At 47.2% G+C, this 17959-nt stretch overlaps 1 protein-coding gene across 1 annotated transcript in view; it reads right to left on the bottom strand.

Annotated features, from left to right (window-relative positions):
- Positions 1-17959, bottom strand: part of LOC120300864 (solute carrier family 12 member 9-like) — a 114505-nt gene that overhangs the window by 82848 nt on the left and 13698 nt on the right. The window contains exons 2-3 of the mRNA XM_039327391.1: positions 5954-6088; positions 5076-5213 (exon numbers count right to left, since the gene is read on the bottom strand). Of these exons, the coding sequence (XP_039183325.1) occupies positions 5076-5213; positions 5954-6088 (273 nt within the window). The remainder of the gene's footprint in view (positions 1-5075; positions 5214-5953; positions 6089-17959) is intronic.

Raw genomic sequence — 17959 nt, 5'->3', positions numbered from 1 at the left:
TCATGACTCGTGGACTTCAACTCCCAGAATTCCTGAGCCAGCGTGGGGGAACTATGGTCCCTTCATGACTGGTGGACTTCAACTCCCAGAATTCCTGAGCCAGCCTGGCTCAGCTTGGAAACCTCTCCCTTTCCCCTCAGCATGGCTGACTCAGGAATTCTGGGAGTTGAAGTCCACGAGTCATAAAAGAGCCAAGGTTGCCTCCCCCTGCTCTAGGTCCTTTAATCCTCTTAAGTTGCTCTTCTCTGTTAGATTTCACACACACATACACCAGCACGGAGTCACTGCTCCCTCCCTGCCTTCTGGCTCTCACAAAAACCCAGAATTCCTTTGGAGGACTCAGAAGCAAACAGAGCAGTGTTTTTCAAAATTGGCTGTTTTGAGAAGTGTGGACTTCAACTCCCAGAATCCCCCAGCCAGCCAGGGCTAACAGACTCTTCAAAGCCTGACCCAAGTTTACTGCTGTCCCATTTTATACTAAACCAAATTGAGGCGGGGTTACTTTCCGTTTCTTTCTCCTGCTTCTTTCCTGTCTCTGGACCAATGTGCCTCAATCTTAGGAACTCTACCACTGCTGGCTGGGGAATTCTGGGAGTTGAAGTCCACCCCTCTTAAAGGGGCCGATTTTGAAAAACACTGAAATAATGGCTTAAGCATCACAGAGGTACGATCCTTACGCTGGCCTGACAAATCAGGTAAAGATACCAGGAGCATCTTCTAATGCCCTGTGTAGCATCCTCCTTTGGGAAAAAATACTTGTCAAGTGGATTGGAAGACAGAGATTTGCACAGATTTGGGGAGGGGGGAAGGAAGATGCAGACCTTTTACACTTCTGGAGTCTCTGCTCTCTATCCTTGTGTGCCTTTTACACTCCTCTCTCTTCTCTCTCTCTCTCTCTTCTCCCTCCTCTCTTCTTTCTCTCTCCTTTCTTCTCTGTCTTCTTTCTCTGTCTTCTCTCTCCTCTCTTGTCTTCTCTCTCTCCTCTCTTCTCCCTCCTGTCTTCTTTCTTTCTCTTCTCTTCTTTCTGTCTTCTCTCTCCTATTTTCTCTGCTCTCTTCTCTCTTCTTTTTCTCTCCTTTCTTGTCTTCTTTCTGTCTTCTCTTCCTCTCTTGTCTTCTCTCTGCTCTCTCTCTCTTGTCTTCTCTTTCTTCTCTCTCCTCTCCCTTCTCCCTCCTGTCTTGTCTTCTCCCTTGTCTTCTCTCTCCTTTCTTTCTCCTTTCTGTCTTCTCTCTCATCTTCTCTGCTCTCTCTAGTCTTCTTTCCTCTCTTCTTTTTCTCTCCTCTTTCTTGTCTTCTTTCTGTCTTCTCTTCCTCTCTTGTCTTCTCTCTGCTCTGTCTTCTCTTTCTTCTCTCTCTTCTCCCTCCTCTGTCTTGTCTTCTTCCTCCTCTATCTTCTCTCTCTTCTTTCTCCTCTTTCTTCTCTTGTCTTCTTTCTCTCTGTCTTCTCTCCTCCCTTGTCTTCTCTCTGCTCTCTCTCTCATCTTTCTTCTCTCTCTCCTCTCTGTCTTCTCTCTTTCCTCTCTTCTTTTTCTCCTCTTTCTTCTTTGTCTTTTCTGTCTTCTCTCCTTTCTTGTCTTCTCTCTTGTCTTTTCTTCTCTCCTCTCTCTTCTCCCTCTTGTCTCGTCTTTTCTCTCCTTTCTTTCTCTCTCCTCTTTTGTCTTCTCTCTGCTCTCTCTTCTGTCGTTTCTCTTTCTTCTCTCTCCTCTCTTCCCTCTTCTCTCTCCTGTCTTCTTTCTTTATTCTCTCTCTCTCTCTCTCTCTCTCACACATACACACACACACACACAGAGAGAGAGAGAGAGAGAGAGAGAGAGAGAGAGAGAGAGAGAGAGAGAGAGAGAGAGAGAGAGAGAGAGAGAGAGCATGCTGGTTATTGATGTTGAAGCCTGCTCCCCATGTTGGCCAGTTTAAACTAACCTGTTCTCTATTACAGCTTACAAAGAGGCTCAAAAGAGATTTATCTACCTAAATCCTGGAATATTATTCAACTTCCCCTAATCCAAAACCCTGCTTGTGTCTGATAGCTTTTCACGCTGGCTCTACTGTTCCCTTGCAAGTAGCCTGGAGCCATTCAAACAGCAAGCTGCATGTCAATTACACAAGGAAAATAAAAAATATGGAACAGCGTGCAAGGGACTTCCCCTACCCTCACCCGACAGATCCTTGGCCTTCCACCCCGTTAATTTCCCATTGTCCATTTGTAAATAACATCTCCTTGGCTTTCCACGTTGGACAAGAGTCTGGCCATATGCTGGCAATTCCCCAGACTAGGAAAGCAATCCCAGCCTTGCCAAGAGAAAAGGAAGCCTTGCATTCTCACTTCTGCAATCTTATCCACTTCTTTATTTTGCTGTTGTCTCTGTTCAAATATAACTTTTTTTTAAAGTGCTATTAAAACACATTTGCCAATGAACACAGCGCATGTAAAGAAAACTACATCTCTAATGTCCTAGGACGGGGTAGGCAACCTTGGCTCTTTTATGACTTGTGGACTTCAACTCCCAGAATTCCTGAGCCAGCATTGGGGAAACTATGGCCCCTTCGTGACTTGCAGACTTCAACTCCCAGAATTCCTCAGCCAGCATGAGGGAAATTATGGCCCCTTCATGACTTGTGGACTTCAACTCCCAGAATTCCTGAGCCAGCATGGCTCAGCTTGGAAACCTCTCCCTTTCCCCTCAGCATGGCTGGCTCAGGAATTCTGGGAGTTGAAGTCCACGAGTCATAAAAGAGCCAAGGTTGCCTATCCCGACCTAGGCTGTCAGAATAACACAGTTGGAGGGGACCTCGGAGGTCTTCTAGTCCAACCCCTGCTCAAGGAGAAGGTACAAAGGAGACTCTTTGGATTTTACTCCGCTAGCCCTAGCTACACCTAGGGGGTGGTGCTCATGTCTGTTTCAAGGCCACTGAGCCAGCGCTCTCTGAAGACATTTCCGCGGTCAGGTGACCCGCATGACATCCTGGAGCTCTGTTACCTTCCCAACAAAGTGGTACCTGTTTATCTACTCACATTTGCATGTTTTTGACCTGCTAAATTGGTAGGAGCTGGGGCGAGGATGGGAACTCACCCCGTTGCTTGGCACTTGGGTCTCGAACCCGAGCTGCTGACTTTCAAGCCGACAATCCCAGCATCTTAACCTCTGAATCACCGCAACGCCCCCAAGGAGAAGACCCTACACCAGTGGTGGCGAACCTATGGCACGGGTGCCAGAGGTGGCACTCAGAGCCCTCTCTGTGGGCACACGCACCGTCCCCCCAGTCCGAGGCCTTCAGCTGGGTTTTATAAAACCTTTTTGCTTTAGCCTTCCGCTGCCGTGTACAAAAAAAAAAAAAAAGGTTCAATCTATCAGTCAATTTCAACTTCTTGCGGGAAAAAAGAAGATCTTGCAAAGTTGGAATTGATTGATTGAACTTTTTAGTCCCACCCAGTCTGCTGTTATGACCGCAGCCACGCCTACCCAATTGGCCAAACCCACCTAGCACCCGACGATGCATAAGTGAGTTTTGGATTGCAGTTTGGGCACTCGGTCCCTAAAAGGTTCGCCATCACTGCCCTACACTATTTAAGACCAATAGTTATCTAATTTCTTAAAAACCTCCAGTGTTGGAGCACCCGCAACTTCTGGAGGCAAGTCGTTCCGTTGATTAATTGTTCTAATTGTCAGGAATTTTTTCCTTAGTTCTAGGTTGCTTCTCTCCTTGATTAGTTTCCACCCGTTGCTTCTTTATCATGCTTTGGAGAATAGGTTGACCCCCTCTCCTTGGAGGCAGCCCCCTTAAAATATTGGAAGATAGCTATCAAATTGGAAAGTTGCTCTTCGTTAGACTAAACTAGGGGGTCTCCAAACTTGTCAACTTTAAGACTTGTGGACTTCAACTCCCAGAATTCCTCAGCCAGCCATGCTGGCTGAGGAATTCTGGGAGTTGAAATCCACAAGTCTTAAAGTTGACAGGTTTGGAAGCCCCTGGACTAGACAAGCTCTCTAGTCACGCCTCTTTTTTTCCGTGTTCTTACAAATCTCTCGATTCTGGGAATCTGGAGGAAAGCCGTGTTCATTTGTGACGGCCAACACTTCGAACGTAATTTGAGGAAAAGGCAGACGTTTCCATACGTTAAACCGTTTTTGTGTCTGGTGAAAAGGGCAGCCGTTGATGAAACCCTAAGACCTTTTCATCAAAAAGGAGAGGGAGTCAAGCTATTCTCCAAAGCATCTGAAAGCAGGACAAGGAGCAACGGAATGGAAACTGATCAAGGAGAGTGTTCTGTCCCAGCCTACGTGAGTCCTGGTTATGCTCACCCCTCTTCCAAGAAACAGGCAGGAACCACAAAAAAAAAAAAAAAAAAAAAAACCAGCCCTTTTTATTCTCACAGACCTGAGTCACTGTCCAAGGCAAAAAAACACACAATCCACAGAAACTCGATTCTCAACACGAATGGTTGCCTTTGACAACCAGCACCTCCCACACTTCCCTTTTATAACTCAGCCCAGGCGTGGCTTCCTAATGCCTTCTCCTTTGCCTTTGGAGCTGCCCCATTGCATTCCTCTGTCCTACTCGCTTCTCTTTCCTGCACATTCGTGCATCGGGGATTTGCCCCAGCTGTTCTTCATCACAGTCCAACTCAGGCTCCCAGTATAGCTGTGTCTCAGCCTGAGCACGAGTAGAGGGGCCAGGCTCCTCGTCCGACTGTAAGTCTTGGAGCTCCTCAGAGCCTTCCTCTGACTCTGATGTCACTCCAGGCCCTTCCTCCTCATTTGAGTCCTCAGACTCAGCTGCCGGATCCACCAGCTGGCGAGGAATCACAACAGAGAGAAGCAACCTAGAATTAAGGAGAAATTTCCTGACAGAACAATTAACCAGTGGAACAACCTGTCTCCAGAAGCGGTGAATGCTCCAACACTGGAACTTTTTCAGAAGAGACTGGACAATTATTGGTCTGAAATGATATACAGGGTCTCCTGCCAGAGCGGGGGGTTAGACTAGATGACCTCCAAGGTCCCTGCCAACATCATCATCATCATCAAATGTGTTTGTCAGGATTTCATAATGGGCTGCCTTAGCCGAGCCTTTCTCACCTGCTGGGCTGCCAAAGTCATCCATCACGGCCTCCACCAGGCCCAAGATGTAGAGGGCACTGCCGCAAACATTGGCAAAGAAGAACATGATGCCGATGCTTCCACCGAATTCGGGGCCCAATGCCCGGCTGATCATGTCTGTGCCAAGCGGGTCAAGGACTAAAGAATGTCGCTACCTTGGGGAGACCAGGAAGGGGAGAAATTGGGGTTCCCCATTCCCTGTCAGGTGAGAATCCCAACCTTTGTCTATGGAGATTCTCCATAGACAAAGGGAGGGAGGGAGGGAGGAAGGAAGGAAGGTAGGAGTGGTGGGATTCAAATATGTCAACAACCAGTTCTCTGCATGGATGCCACTTCCGGAAGATCATTCTGGGCCTGGGCAACCAAAAATTAGCTACCAGTTCTGCCGAAGTGGTGCGATCTGCCTGAATCCTACCACCGGGAGGGAGGGAGGGAGGGAGGGAGGGAGGGAGGAAGGAAGGAAGGAAGGAAGGAGGAAGGAAGGAAGGAAGGAAGGAATGATTCAAATATGTCAACAACCGGTTCTCTGCATGGATGCCACTTCCAGAAGTCGATTCTGGGCCTGGGCAACCAAAAATTAGCTACCGGTTCTGCCAAAGTGGTGCGAACTGCCTGAATCCTACTACTGGAAGGGAGGGAGGGAGGGAGGGAGGGAGGGAGGGAGGAAGGAAGGAAGGAGTGATGGGATTCAAATATGTCAACAACCAGTTCTCTGCGTGGATGCCACTTCCGGAAGTCCACTCTGGGCAACCAAAAATTAGCTACCAGTTCTGCCGAAGTGGTGCGAACCGGCTGAATCTCACCACTGGGGGGAATGGCTGTTTTGAACAATTTGGGGCTTTGTGTGCGAAGGATACAGTAGGCCCCGCCAGCATCCAGAGCCCCGTTGGTAGAGATGGCACACACCGACAGCACTGTCATACCGATGATGAAGTAGGCCACCAAGAACATCGCCAGGGATTGGTATAAACCTGCCTGACCCACCACGAAACCTGTAAAAGGAGAAGGAAGAAAAACAATAGATAATGTTTTACCTCAACGTTGTTTCCCCTTTTTCTCTAAGGCAGTGTTTCCCAACCTGGCCCACTTGAAAACGTGTGGACTTCAACTCCCAGAAGTCCCCAGCCAGGAATTCTGGGAGTTGAAGTCCGCACATCTTCCAGGTTCCTCAATTTCCCCTACGGGTCCATCCTCAATTTACAACTACAGTTGAGCCAGCCATTACTGGTGCTAAGCAAGACGGTTGTTAAGTACGCCATTTTGTAACCTACCTTGCCACAGATATTAAGTGAATCACTTCAGTCATTAGTTGTTGAAGTGAATCTGGATTTCTCTCCCCCCCCCACACCTTGACTTTGCTTGTTAGAAGGTCACGTGAAGTGTTAAATACCACTTTACAAGGCCTTGGTAAAGCCACACTTGGAATCCTGCATCCAGTCTTGGTCCCCAAGGTGTAAAAAAGAGGTTGAGACTCTAGAAAGAGTACAGAGAAAAGCAACAAAGATGATTAGGGGACTGGAGGCTAAAACATACGGCTGCTGGAATTGGGTATGTTTAGTTTAATGAAGAGAAGGACCAGGGAGGACCTGATAGCAGCCTTCCAATCTCTCAGGGGCTGCCACAAAGAAGAGGGAGTCAAGCTATTCTCCAAAGTGTCTGAAGCAGCGGTTCTCAACCTTGGGGTCGAACGACCATTTCACGGGGGTCGCCAAACAACGCGATCCGCTATTTTTTCCGCCATTTTTTCCCCTTTTCCTTAGCTCTCCTACTCCCTCTTATTCTATTGGCTTTTGAAAGCCAATAGAATAGACCCTCTTGAATAGAGTCTAATTCTATTGGCTTTCAAAAGCCAATAGGAATTGTTCAGGCTGTCTCTGCCCTGCTGAGCCCACCAAAAGCCCCAGTCTGCAAACGATGCTGCAAGGCGAACTTTCTGGAAAGCTTCCCTCCCTGCTGAGCAACTATTAAAAGTAAGTAAAAGAGGGCCAGGGGTGGGAGGTGGGAGGCAGGCGGGCGCAGGGAGGGTTGCTGGCGGGTGCCTTACCTGCCTTGGGCTGGGCCAGCTGGTGGCCCAGCCGGTGGTTGCCCTGCCTGCCGCCGCCCCTTGCCGGCTATGCCTCAGCCGGCGTAGGGGGCGGCACCACACATGCGCGGCGCGTGCTTACGACCGGGGTCGCCGGTATAAAAAGGTTGAGAACCACTGGTCTGAAGGAAGGACAAGAAGCAACAGATGGAAACTAATCAAGGAGAGAAGCAACCTGGAACTAAGGAGAAACTTCCTGACAGTGAGGACAATTAACCAGTGGAACAACCTGCCTCCAGAAGCGGTGAATGCTCCAACACTGGAAGTTTTTAAGAAGAGACTGGACAGCCATTTGTCCGAAATGGTATAGGGCAGTGGTGGCGAGCTTATGGCACGGGTGCCAGAGGTGGCATTCAGAGCCCTCTCTGTGGGCACTCGCACCATCGCCCCAGCCCCGCCTCCCCCCATGGCCCCATCCTCACCAGCAGCCCCCCGGAAGAGAGTCGCCCTCGAGCATGGCCCACGCGGAGCAGTGCAGCCAAGGACATGGCAGCCGGGTAGCAGGGACATGACTCCGCCCTTGCGCCCTGTCATGCGCAGTTGATGCTGCGGGGGGCAGGTGGAAGGCGTGGCTGCCATAACACTGCTGGGCTGCCTGGGTGGTCTGCGGCAGGCCGTAGAGGCGATGGATGGCCCTGCGGGTCGCGGCAGAGCTGGGGTGGAGGGGGCAGGGGTGGGAGGCAGAGCAGGGGCAGGTGGGGGTGGCTGGGAGGGGCCAGTTTTGGGGCACTCGGTCTCTGAAAAGTTTGCCATCAATGATATAGGGCAGGGGTAGGCAACCCAAAACACTCAAAGAGCCACTTGGATCCGTTTCCCACCAAAAACAAAACACCGGGAGCCGCAAAATCCTTTTGATATCTAAAATGAAGATAACACTGCATATATCCTTTTTTACCTTTATTATAGGTGTGTGTGTGTGTTTGTGTGTTTGTATATATGTGTGTGAGTGTGTATATGTATGTATACACACATACACACACACACACATATATATATATACACATACATACACATACAGGTAAAAAAAGGATATATGCAGTGTTATCTTCATTTTAGATGTCAAAAGGGTCTCTCTCTCTCTGTCTGTCTCTCTCTCTCTCCCTCTCTATCTGCCCTTGGTCTGCCTGCCACTCCTCTTCCCACACTCTCTTTCTTTCTCTCTCTCTCTTTCCTCTCTCTCTCTCCCTCCCTCCCTCCCTCTCTCCCTTTCTCTCTCTCTCTCCTATCTGCTGCTCACCTGGCAAGCTTCAAGCTGTTGTCCAACAAGCTCAGGGTAAGCAACCTCGTCTCTTTTATGACTCATGGACTTCAACTCCCAGAATTCCTGAGTCAGCCTAGCTGGGCTAGCTAGCTCTCTCCTGCCCTTCCTGCTTCCTGCTTCCTACAGAGACGCAGCAAAGGGAGGAGCTCCGTCCAGAAAGCTTTTCAGCTCCTCGGAGAAGGCTGTGAGTGCAATCTTTTACACACACACACACACACACACACACAAACACACACACACACACACACACACACAGAGAGAGAGAGAGAGAGAGAGAGAGAGAGAGAGAGAGAGAGAAGCGCAATTGCCTCTCTCTGTCTCTGTCTCTCTCTGCAAAGGCAGAGGAGGCTGGGAGCCACCGGGGAAGGCTCAAAGAGCCGCATGCGGCTCCGGAGCCGCAGGTTGCTGACCTGTGGTATAGGGTTTCCTGCCTGAACAGGGGGTTGGACTAGATGACCTCCAAGGTCCCTTCCAACATTATTATTATTATTATTATGGAACATCGCACAGTCAGCCAGATGTTCAGACTGGATTTGGCATTTTGTCTACCTATCGAGTCCTTACCCAGGACCTGGGATAGGCAGATGTGGATGTTTGATGGTATTACAGGTATCGTTGCAGGATGGAAGCAGTTCCTAGTAAGGCCGCCTTTTGCAATTGACTAATAGCGAATTTGTTGTTGTTGTTATTATTATTATTATAAAAGGGGATCACGTGATCCCGGGACGCTGCAACTGCCATAAGTACGAGTCAGTTGCCACACGTCTAAATTTTCATCACGTGACCCCGAGGAGGCTGCAACGGTCATAAGTGTGAAAAATGGTCATGTCACATTGTTTTCAGTACTTTGAATGGTCACTAATCAAACTGTTGTTAAGACAAGGACTTCCTGTACGGTTATTTCCGAAACTGGTGTCACCCCACCTTCTAACTTAGGCATGGAGAAATGAGTGGGTTTTTAATCACGAACTCCCCTTTACAATTATTTTCTGTCTGAAAGGCCTATTTTAGAATTCCTCTTCCTCCTTTTTTGAAAGAAGTGAGCTTCTTTTAAACTTCCCCTGAGCTTTCGGTACCTATTTCTTATTCCGATGATAAAGGTTTAACTTCCCTGCGATGTGTTTCACAACTTAAGGCGGCTCTTTATCTGACTTTTCTATAGTCTGATTTCCAGGACTCTCCCAAAGAGGACGATGACTGAGGAGCGGGGGATTTTTTTTAAATTCTAAATTACCAAGAAGTGAAAAAGGAGACAGAATGGCTGGGAGGAAATTTATGTGGGGAATTCAGCTTTGGAGACCTGCTAAGCTAGAGACGGTAGAGAAGGGAGCAACTAAACAGGCAGGTCCGACTAACAGAAGACTAACAGAATAACTGAGTTGGAAGGGACCTTGGAGGTCATCTAGTCCAACCCCCTGCTCAGGCAGGAAACCCTACACTATTTCAGACAAATGGCTGTCCAGTCTCTTCTTAAAACATCCAGCGTTGGAACATTCACAACTTCTGGAGGCAGGTTGCTCCACTGGTTAATTGCTCTCAGTGTCAGGAAATCTTTTTCTTAGATAGTTCTAGGTTGCTTCTCTCCTTGATTAGTTTCCATCCGTTGTTTCTTGTCCTGCCTTCTGGTGCTTTGGAAAATAGCTTGATTCCCTCTTCTTTGGGGGAGCCCCTGAGATATTGGAAGACTGCTATCATGTCAGCCCTCGTCCTTCTTTTCATTAAACTACTAGACATACCCAGTTCTTGCAACTGTTCTTCATATCTTTTAACCTCCAGTCCCCTGATCATCTTTGTTGCTCTTCTCTGCACAGTTGTGTGGCCAGCAATTGGAGGGGTTTTGAGGGTTTTTTTTAATTACTAAGATATTTTGCCAATTTCCACAGAAATGGATAGAACTTAGTCCTCGACTTATGAGCCCAATTGAGCCCCAAATTTCAGTCACTAAGCAAGACCGCTGTTAAGTGAGTTCTGCCCCATTTTACGACTTTTCTTTGCAATTGTTATGTTACTGTATGTCCCTGAAAATAAGACTGGGCCTTTTTTTTGGGCCTCCAAAAGAGGCACCAGGTCTTATTTTCAGGGTAGGCCTTACCTCACCTCTGGCACTCACAGCCCCACCCAGCTGGACCACTTCTTCTGGGGCCGAAGTTCTGCAGCTGCATTCAGGCCTGCATTTAGCAGTCAGGCCTTTCCAGAAGTCCTAAGCAGCCGAATACCGAGCTATGGATTCAATCTATAACTCGGTGCTCGGCTGCTAGGTCTTGCAGAAGCAAAGTAGGGATTGAATCCATAGCTCAGTTCTTCGCTGCAAAAATCTTCCAGAAAGCCCCGTGACTGAGAAATGCAGGCCTGGCTGTAGACGAGGCCTCAGAAGAAGTGGGCTGGCGAGGAGAGGCCTGGCTGCAAATCAAGCTAGGGTTTATTGTTGGTGTAGGCCAGGGGTAGGCAACCTTGGCTCTTTTATGACTCGTGGACTTCAACTCCCAGAATTCCGAGCCAGCCTGGCTCAGCATGGAAACCTCTCCCTTTCCCCTCAGCATGGCTGGCTCAGGAATTCTGGGAATTGAAGTCCACGAGTCATGAAGGGACCATAGTTCCCCCATGCTGGCTCAGGAATTCTGGGAGTTGAAGTCCACGAGTCACGAAGGGGCCATAGTTCCCCCATGCTGGCTCAGGAATTCTGGGAGTTGAAGTCCACGAGTCATAAAAGAACCAAGCTTGCCTGCCCCTGGTATAGGCCTTACTTTTGGGGAACCACGGTAGTAACCCAGTTGTTAAGTGAATCCGTCTTCCCCATTGACTTTGCTTGTCAGAAGGTCGTAAAAGGGGATCACAGGACACCGGGACACTGCAACTGTCATAAATATGAGTCAGTTGCCAAGCGTCTGAATTTTGATTACGCGACCACGGGGACGCTGCACCGGTCATAAGGGTGAAAAACGATCATAAGTCACTTTTTTCCAGTGCTGTTCTAACTCCAAATGGACACGAAACGAACTGTTGCAATTCAAAGACTAGTCCCCAAGTTACGACTGTTTATCGACCATTCAAAGTTACAATAATTCTAAAAAAACAAAAAAGATAATTTCCGATCCTCCCTTAAAATGACCGTCACACCATTTCCAGGGTCAAGTAATTGTGATTTAGATGGCTGTCAAATCTCCTTTGAGGAAAGGTCTTTCACAACTTCAAACGATGGCTAATCAACGGTCATTAAGCGAGGACTGCCCATACTGTAGCAGGAAAAGAAATCGCAGAACAGCCAGACTCCGGCAGGTGTTCGGAGGGCAAGAAACTGGGGAAAGAATAAACCGTAAAAATGGACAAAGGGAAGAAAGAAAGAAAAAAAGGTGGAAAAAGATAACAACATTGTGGTTATTACAGGCTTTAGTATCCCTTAATCCTCATGCCCAATAAAAGACTCCGTTTTCCAGATCCATAAATCTCCTCCGTCTGAGCAGGGCTGCAATTAAATGACTTTATTATGTAATAACTGTCCTGCTCAAACTGCATTTACATTTATGGGGAATGGAGGGCTCACCGCCTTCTTCAATCTCCAGAAATGATGAGAGTCAACAAAGAAAAAGAAGGGGGAAAAAAACTGAAGGGAGGGATAGATAGTCGGCAAAGGGTTTCTCTCTCCCCTTCGCCCCCACCTTCATACAAAAATGACAATAAAGGTTATCTTATCTTATCTCAGCCTCCAAGCTATTTAGTTGGTCTTAGTAAAGAAGGAACTGAGGAAAAATCTGCTTTCTGTATTTTTTTTCCCTACAGATCAGCCATTAACAACATAATTAACCCCATCTTTTCACCTCAACCCTTTGACCTCAAGGACACACAAAGACCTTAAACCAGTGGTTCTCAACCTGTGGGTCGGGACCCCATTTGGGGTCGAACGACCATTTCACGGGGGTCGCCAAACAAGGCTGTCCGCCATTTTTTCCCCTTTTCTTTGGCCATGCCCCTGGCACCCGGTGATGTATAAGTGGTTGGGGGTCACCACAACATGGGGAACTGTATTAGGGGTCACGGCATTAGAAAGGTTGAGAACCACTGCCTTAAACACATGCACAATGACTGTCAAATACAGGCAGTCCTCAACTTAGTGACCAGCATCCCCACGATCGCGTGATCAAAATTCAGAAGGCTGGGCAACTAACTCACATTTATGACGGCGATCCCCTCTTGCAGCCTTCTGATAAGCCAAATCAGTGGGTAAGCCAGATTCGCTTAACAACCCGGCTGACTAACTTAACAACGGAGGCAAGAAAGATCGTACAATGGGGCCAAATTCACTTAACAAATGCGTCACTTAACAGCAGAAATCTGGGGCTCGGTTGTGGTCGTAGGTCGAGGACTACCTATTTTTGCTTACAAAAATAAATAAATAAGTAAGTTTAAAATCAGAGCTCTGATATTTTACCCACCGTGGGCAGGCATTTTCATCGCAGACCTTAGGTTAATTTAAGCTAGCATGCTTTCATCCCGTTTTACGTCGGTTCGACCTCGATTTGAGCCTAAGGAAACGGTCGTAAACCCAATTGCCAGGGTGGGAAGTCAGCCCCCCCCCCCGGAGAAGGAAATATTAAAAGGGCACAAAAATATATTTCCTCAAAGGATCTTAAAGAGGCAGAAAAGCAGGCCCAGTTTTTCTTAATAGCCCCAAGTCTCCCTCCCCCAAGCAGAAACCAGCTCTGTAGAAATGCAATGTAAATAATCCAGGAAGCCCCCAGCTAGAAGATTAAGAAGACACCTAAAATCTACATACCCCACCCAAACTCTAAAACAGGACATAATAGGTTTAACCCACAGATGCCAAAGGGCACACCCAGACTCAGGTCAAAGTTCATGCCACCGGAACAACTCCAAACAAAAGACTCCAGAGGGTATAAAAACCCACTCCCTACATGTGCTCTCTCTCTCTTTTCTTTCAGAGCCATCTTTCTGTCTGGCTCTCCTCTTTAATAAAGTGCAACGTTCTTTCTAAAGCAGTCTCCATGTTTGTTTATCCCCGGCTTGGACTGAACGATGATGAAGACTTTTCCTTCAACAGCAGCGTGATTTTTTTTTTTTTCACAAAAATTGTCCCCGCTCAAAAGTACTGGTAAAGCAAGATTACTTTAATGCCCCCAAATTAAAAGACGCTTTGGTTCCCCCCAATGGACAAATGGCTGCAAAGATTGATGGCTAAACTGACTGCTTTGATTAAAGACAAAAAAAAAAAAAAAAAAAACCAACCCAACACACAGAATGACTTTTGTTTCTAATTGGAAACCGCTTCTGGACTTTGTGCTCGAGGTGGTTAAAAAAAAATGAATCTTCTATTTTGGGTTTTACCGATTAGATAGTTTTGTGGTTACAGAAAGGGCGAGTTGATACTATTGTGTAAAAGTAAAAAAGTTGAAGTTTGATGCTATTATCTTAAGTCTACTGCACCAAAGAGATTGGAAGTCAACGCCTTTTCTTTCTTTTTCCCCTTTCCCCTACACCAGTGGTTCTCAACCTTTTTAATGTCACGACCCCCAACCGGTCGTAAGTTGAAGACTACTCAATTGGTCAAGCACCATTTGCAGAATGGGACTTTTGGCGGGCTCAGCAGGACAGAGACAGCCTGGACAATTCCTATTGGCTTTTGAAAGCCAATAGAATTAGACTCTATTCAAGAGAGTCTATTCTATTGGCTTTCAAAAGCCAATAGAATAAAAGGGAGTAGCACAGCTAAGGAAAAGGGGGAAAAAATGGCGGACTGCGTTGTTGGCGACCCCCGTGAAATGGTCGTTCGACCCCAAATGGGGTCCCGACCCACAGGTTGAGAACCACTGCCCTACACTTTCCCTACTATTTTATTTTGTACTTTTTTTTAATTTTACGGTATTAATAAATATCTCTCTCTCTCTCTCTCTCTCTCTCTCTCTCTCTCTCTCTCTCTCTCTCTCTCTCTCTCTCTTTTTCCCACACACTCTGTAAGTTAAATAACTACCCAGCAAATTGCGGATGATCCCCCTTGCTGTTAAGGAGATTAGCTTTAACAAAAAGTTAAGGAAAACAGACAAAAGAGAGGCTTTGTTTGTTGCTGCTTCCAATTCTAAACAAGGTCAGGGGGAAAAAAATGGGATTTACATAAGCAGAAGGTTTCTGCTGCTTCGCCTCGCATCCTCCCCCCCCAGCAAAATCCAGGGATTGTGTCTGCAACCTGCCTAAAATTTCACAACTAACTTGCCCCCCCCCAACACACACACACACTTTCTGCACACGCCAGTCAGGCTACCTGGTCTTGCAAATTGCCTTTACAATTGACAATAAATGGGTTTTGTTAAAAAAAGGAAAACGGAGGGGACAAGCCATCTGGTTTGTTTGCAACTGGCAGCCTTGGTAGCAACAACAACAACAATAATACTGTAACGAGAGGAAAGTTTAGAAGAGTAGTATAACAGAGCAGGAAGGGGCCTTGGAGGTCATCTAGTCCAACCCCCTGCTCAAGCAGGAAACCCTATACCATTTCAGACAAATGCTTGTCCAGTCTCTTCTTGAAAACTTCCAGTTCTGTCTATCAGGAAATTCCTGCTTAGTTCTCCTTGATTGGTTTCCATTCATTGTTTCTTGTCCTGCCTTCTGGTGCTTTGGAGAAGAGCTTGACTCCCTCTTCTTTGGGGCAGCCCCTGAGATATTGGAACACTGCTATCATGTCCCCCCCTCGTCCTTCTCTTCGTTAAACTAGACATGCCCAATGCCTGCAACATATATTTCATATGTTTTAGCCTCCTTTTAATTTCCCAGTTTTTACAGGCTGGTTTTAATGCTAATATTTGGAGCGGTTTGTAACAATAATAATAATAATAAAGTTGGAAGAGACATAGGAGGTCATCTAGTCCAACCCCCTGCTCAGGCAGGAAACCCTATTCCATTCCGGACAGATGACTGCCCAATCTCTTCTTAAAAGCCTCCAGTGTTGGAGCACCCATAACTTCTGATGGCAAATTGTTCCCCTGGTTAATTGTTCTATCAGTTGCTTCTCTCTTTGATGAGTTTCCATCCGTTGCTTTTTGTCCTGCCTTCCGGCGCTTTGGAGAATAGCTTGATTCCCTCTTCTTTGGGGCAGCCCCTGAGATATTGGAACTCGGCTATCCTGTCCCCCCTTGTCCTTCTCTTCATTAGACTAGACGTACCCAATTCCAGCAACTGTTCCTTATATGTTTTAGCCTCCAGTCCCCTGAACCTCTTTGTGGCTCTTCTCTGCACTCTTTCTAGACTCTCAACATCTTTTTTAAATTTAAATTTCATTAGGTCCATTTTGCCGCTGTATTAATTACACGTATTAACTCATGTCAGTTAGAGCAATTAACCAGTGGAACAACCTGCCTCCAGAAGCGATGAATGCTCCAACGCTGGAAGTTTTTAAGAAGAGACTGGACAGCCATTTGTCTGAAATGATGTAGGGTTTCCTGCCTGAGCAGGGGGTTGGACTCGATGACCTCCAAGGTCCCTTCCAACTTTTTTATTATTATAATCAGCTCAGGGATAACCCCAAGTTACAGGGAGTCCTCCACTTATGACCCACAATTGAGGCCAAAATTTACGTTTCTAAGCAAGGCAATTTTTAAGAATGCTTTGCCCCATTTTACGAGCTTCTTTCACCCTGGTTGTTAAGCAAATCTCTAAAGTTGCTGAGTGATTCTTACAGTTGTTAAGCAAATCAGAAGATGGCAAGCAAGGAAGGCTACAAATGGCGATTACTTGCCCCTGAGACAATGTGGCACAACAACCAGTACAGGAGTGAGCAGTGTGTGATGTTTGTATAAATTAGATGTTGTTAGGTCAGGGGTAGGCCACCCTGGCTCTTTTATGACTCGTGGACTTCAACTCCCAGAATTCCTGAGCCAGCCATGCTGAGGGGAAAGGGAAAGTTTCCAAGCTGAATCATGCTGGCTGAAGAATTCTGGGAGTTGAAGTCCACAAGTCATGAGGGGGCCAAAGTTCCCCCATGCTGGCTCAGGAATTCTGGGAGTTTAAGTCCACGAGTCATAAAAGAGCCAAGGTTGCCTACCTCTGGCCTAGGCCTAGGCTACTTTATGATTGGTGGACTTCAATTCCCAGAATTCCTGAGCCAGCCACGCTGAGGGGAAAGGGAGAGGTTTCCAAGTTGAGCCATGTTGGCTCAGGAATTCTGGGAGTTGAAGTCCACCAGTCATAAAAGAGCCAAGGTTGCCTACCCCTGTGTTAGGTAAACGTCCTTTATTTTCTTCTTCCTTCCTGTCTCCCATTTCTCCGTTTCACAAGTTCCGAGCCTTTTTCGGCCTCTGCGTGCGCAGGGAAGGGAACACCCGACATGGGAATCCTCCCTTTGGCAACCCAGCTTCCCTCACAATGTGATCTGGCACCAGAAAATCAGAATTTTTTAGGGGAGTGGGGGGCAGATGACCATCCCAAGGCAGAAGAAACATAACGCTGCAGGAACTGATCCGCTTCAATTATTGCTGGATTCAGCCGGATTTTAGGGCATTGGGACGTACAAAATAGAAGCAGGCCAAACAAGCTGAATTTCGGGGTGATTAAAGAGATTCTGCTTTAAAAGGACCCCACCTTGGTCAAATCCTGCAGCAGGCACAGCCATTCCTCACTCCCTGGGGGTGAACAGGCATCGCAGCTGGTCTATCAATCAGAACAGAGATCCTAGAGGTCTTCTAGTCCAACCCACTGCTCAAGCAGGAGACCCTATATCATCTCAGACAGGTGGATGTCCCGTCTCTTCTTAAAGACCTCCAGTGATGGAGCACCCACAACTTCTGAAGGCAAGCTATGCAATCAGAATAGAGTTAGAAGGGACTTGGAGGTCATCTAGTCCAACCCCCTGCTCAAGCAGGAGACCCTATACCATTCCAGACAAGTGACTGTGCAGTCTCTTCTTAAAGACCTCCAGTGTTGGGAGCACCCACAACTTCTGGTGGCAAGCTGTTCCACTGATTAATTCTTTCTACTGTCTGTAGTCCTCGATTTATAACCATTGGTTTAGCGACCAAAGTTACAATGGTACTGGGAAAAAAAAAGATTTATGACTGTTTTTCACACTTACGACAGTTGCAGCATCTCCGTGGTCAGGTGATCAAAATTCAGATGCTTGGCAACTGGCATGTACTTATGACGGTTGCAGTGACCCGGGATCACGTGATCACTTTTTGCGGCCTTCTGACAAGCAAAGTCAAATGGGGAAGCCCGGTTCGATTAACAACCGTGCTGCTAACTTAACCACGGCCGCGATTCGATTAACATCTCTGGCAAGGTCGTAAAATGGGGCAAAACCCGCCTTAACGACTGTCTTTTTTAGCCACGGAAATTTTGGGCTCAATTTTGGTCGTAAGTCGAGGACTTCCTGTAACCGACTCTGCCTGCCAGGATGTGAGTAAGAGGAGGAAGGTACAACATACCCAAAACAGAGCTCACCTCTGCGTGAACTTTACTCCGTGGTTGCTCCACCCCAGTGATTTGAGCGCAACCACAGATCCTCCCTTGCTAACCTGA

This window comes from Crotalus tigris, unplaced genomic scaffold, assembly GCF_016545835.1.
Source record: "Crotalus tigris isolate CLP2741 ecotype Arizona unplaced genomic scaffold, ASM1654583v1 scf7180000024361.1375286210:1436186, whole genome shotgun sequence".
NCBI lineage: Eukaryota > Metazoa > Chordata > Lepidosauria > Squamata > Viperidae > Crotalus > Crotalus tigris.
Note: the sequence above shows the minus strand (reverse complement) of the source record. Positions and strands in the feature narration are given on the sequence as shown.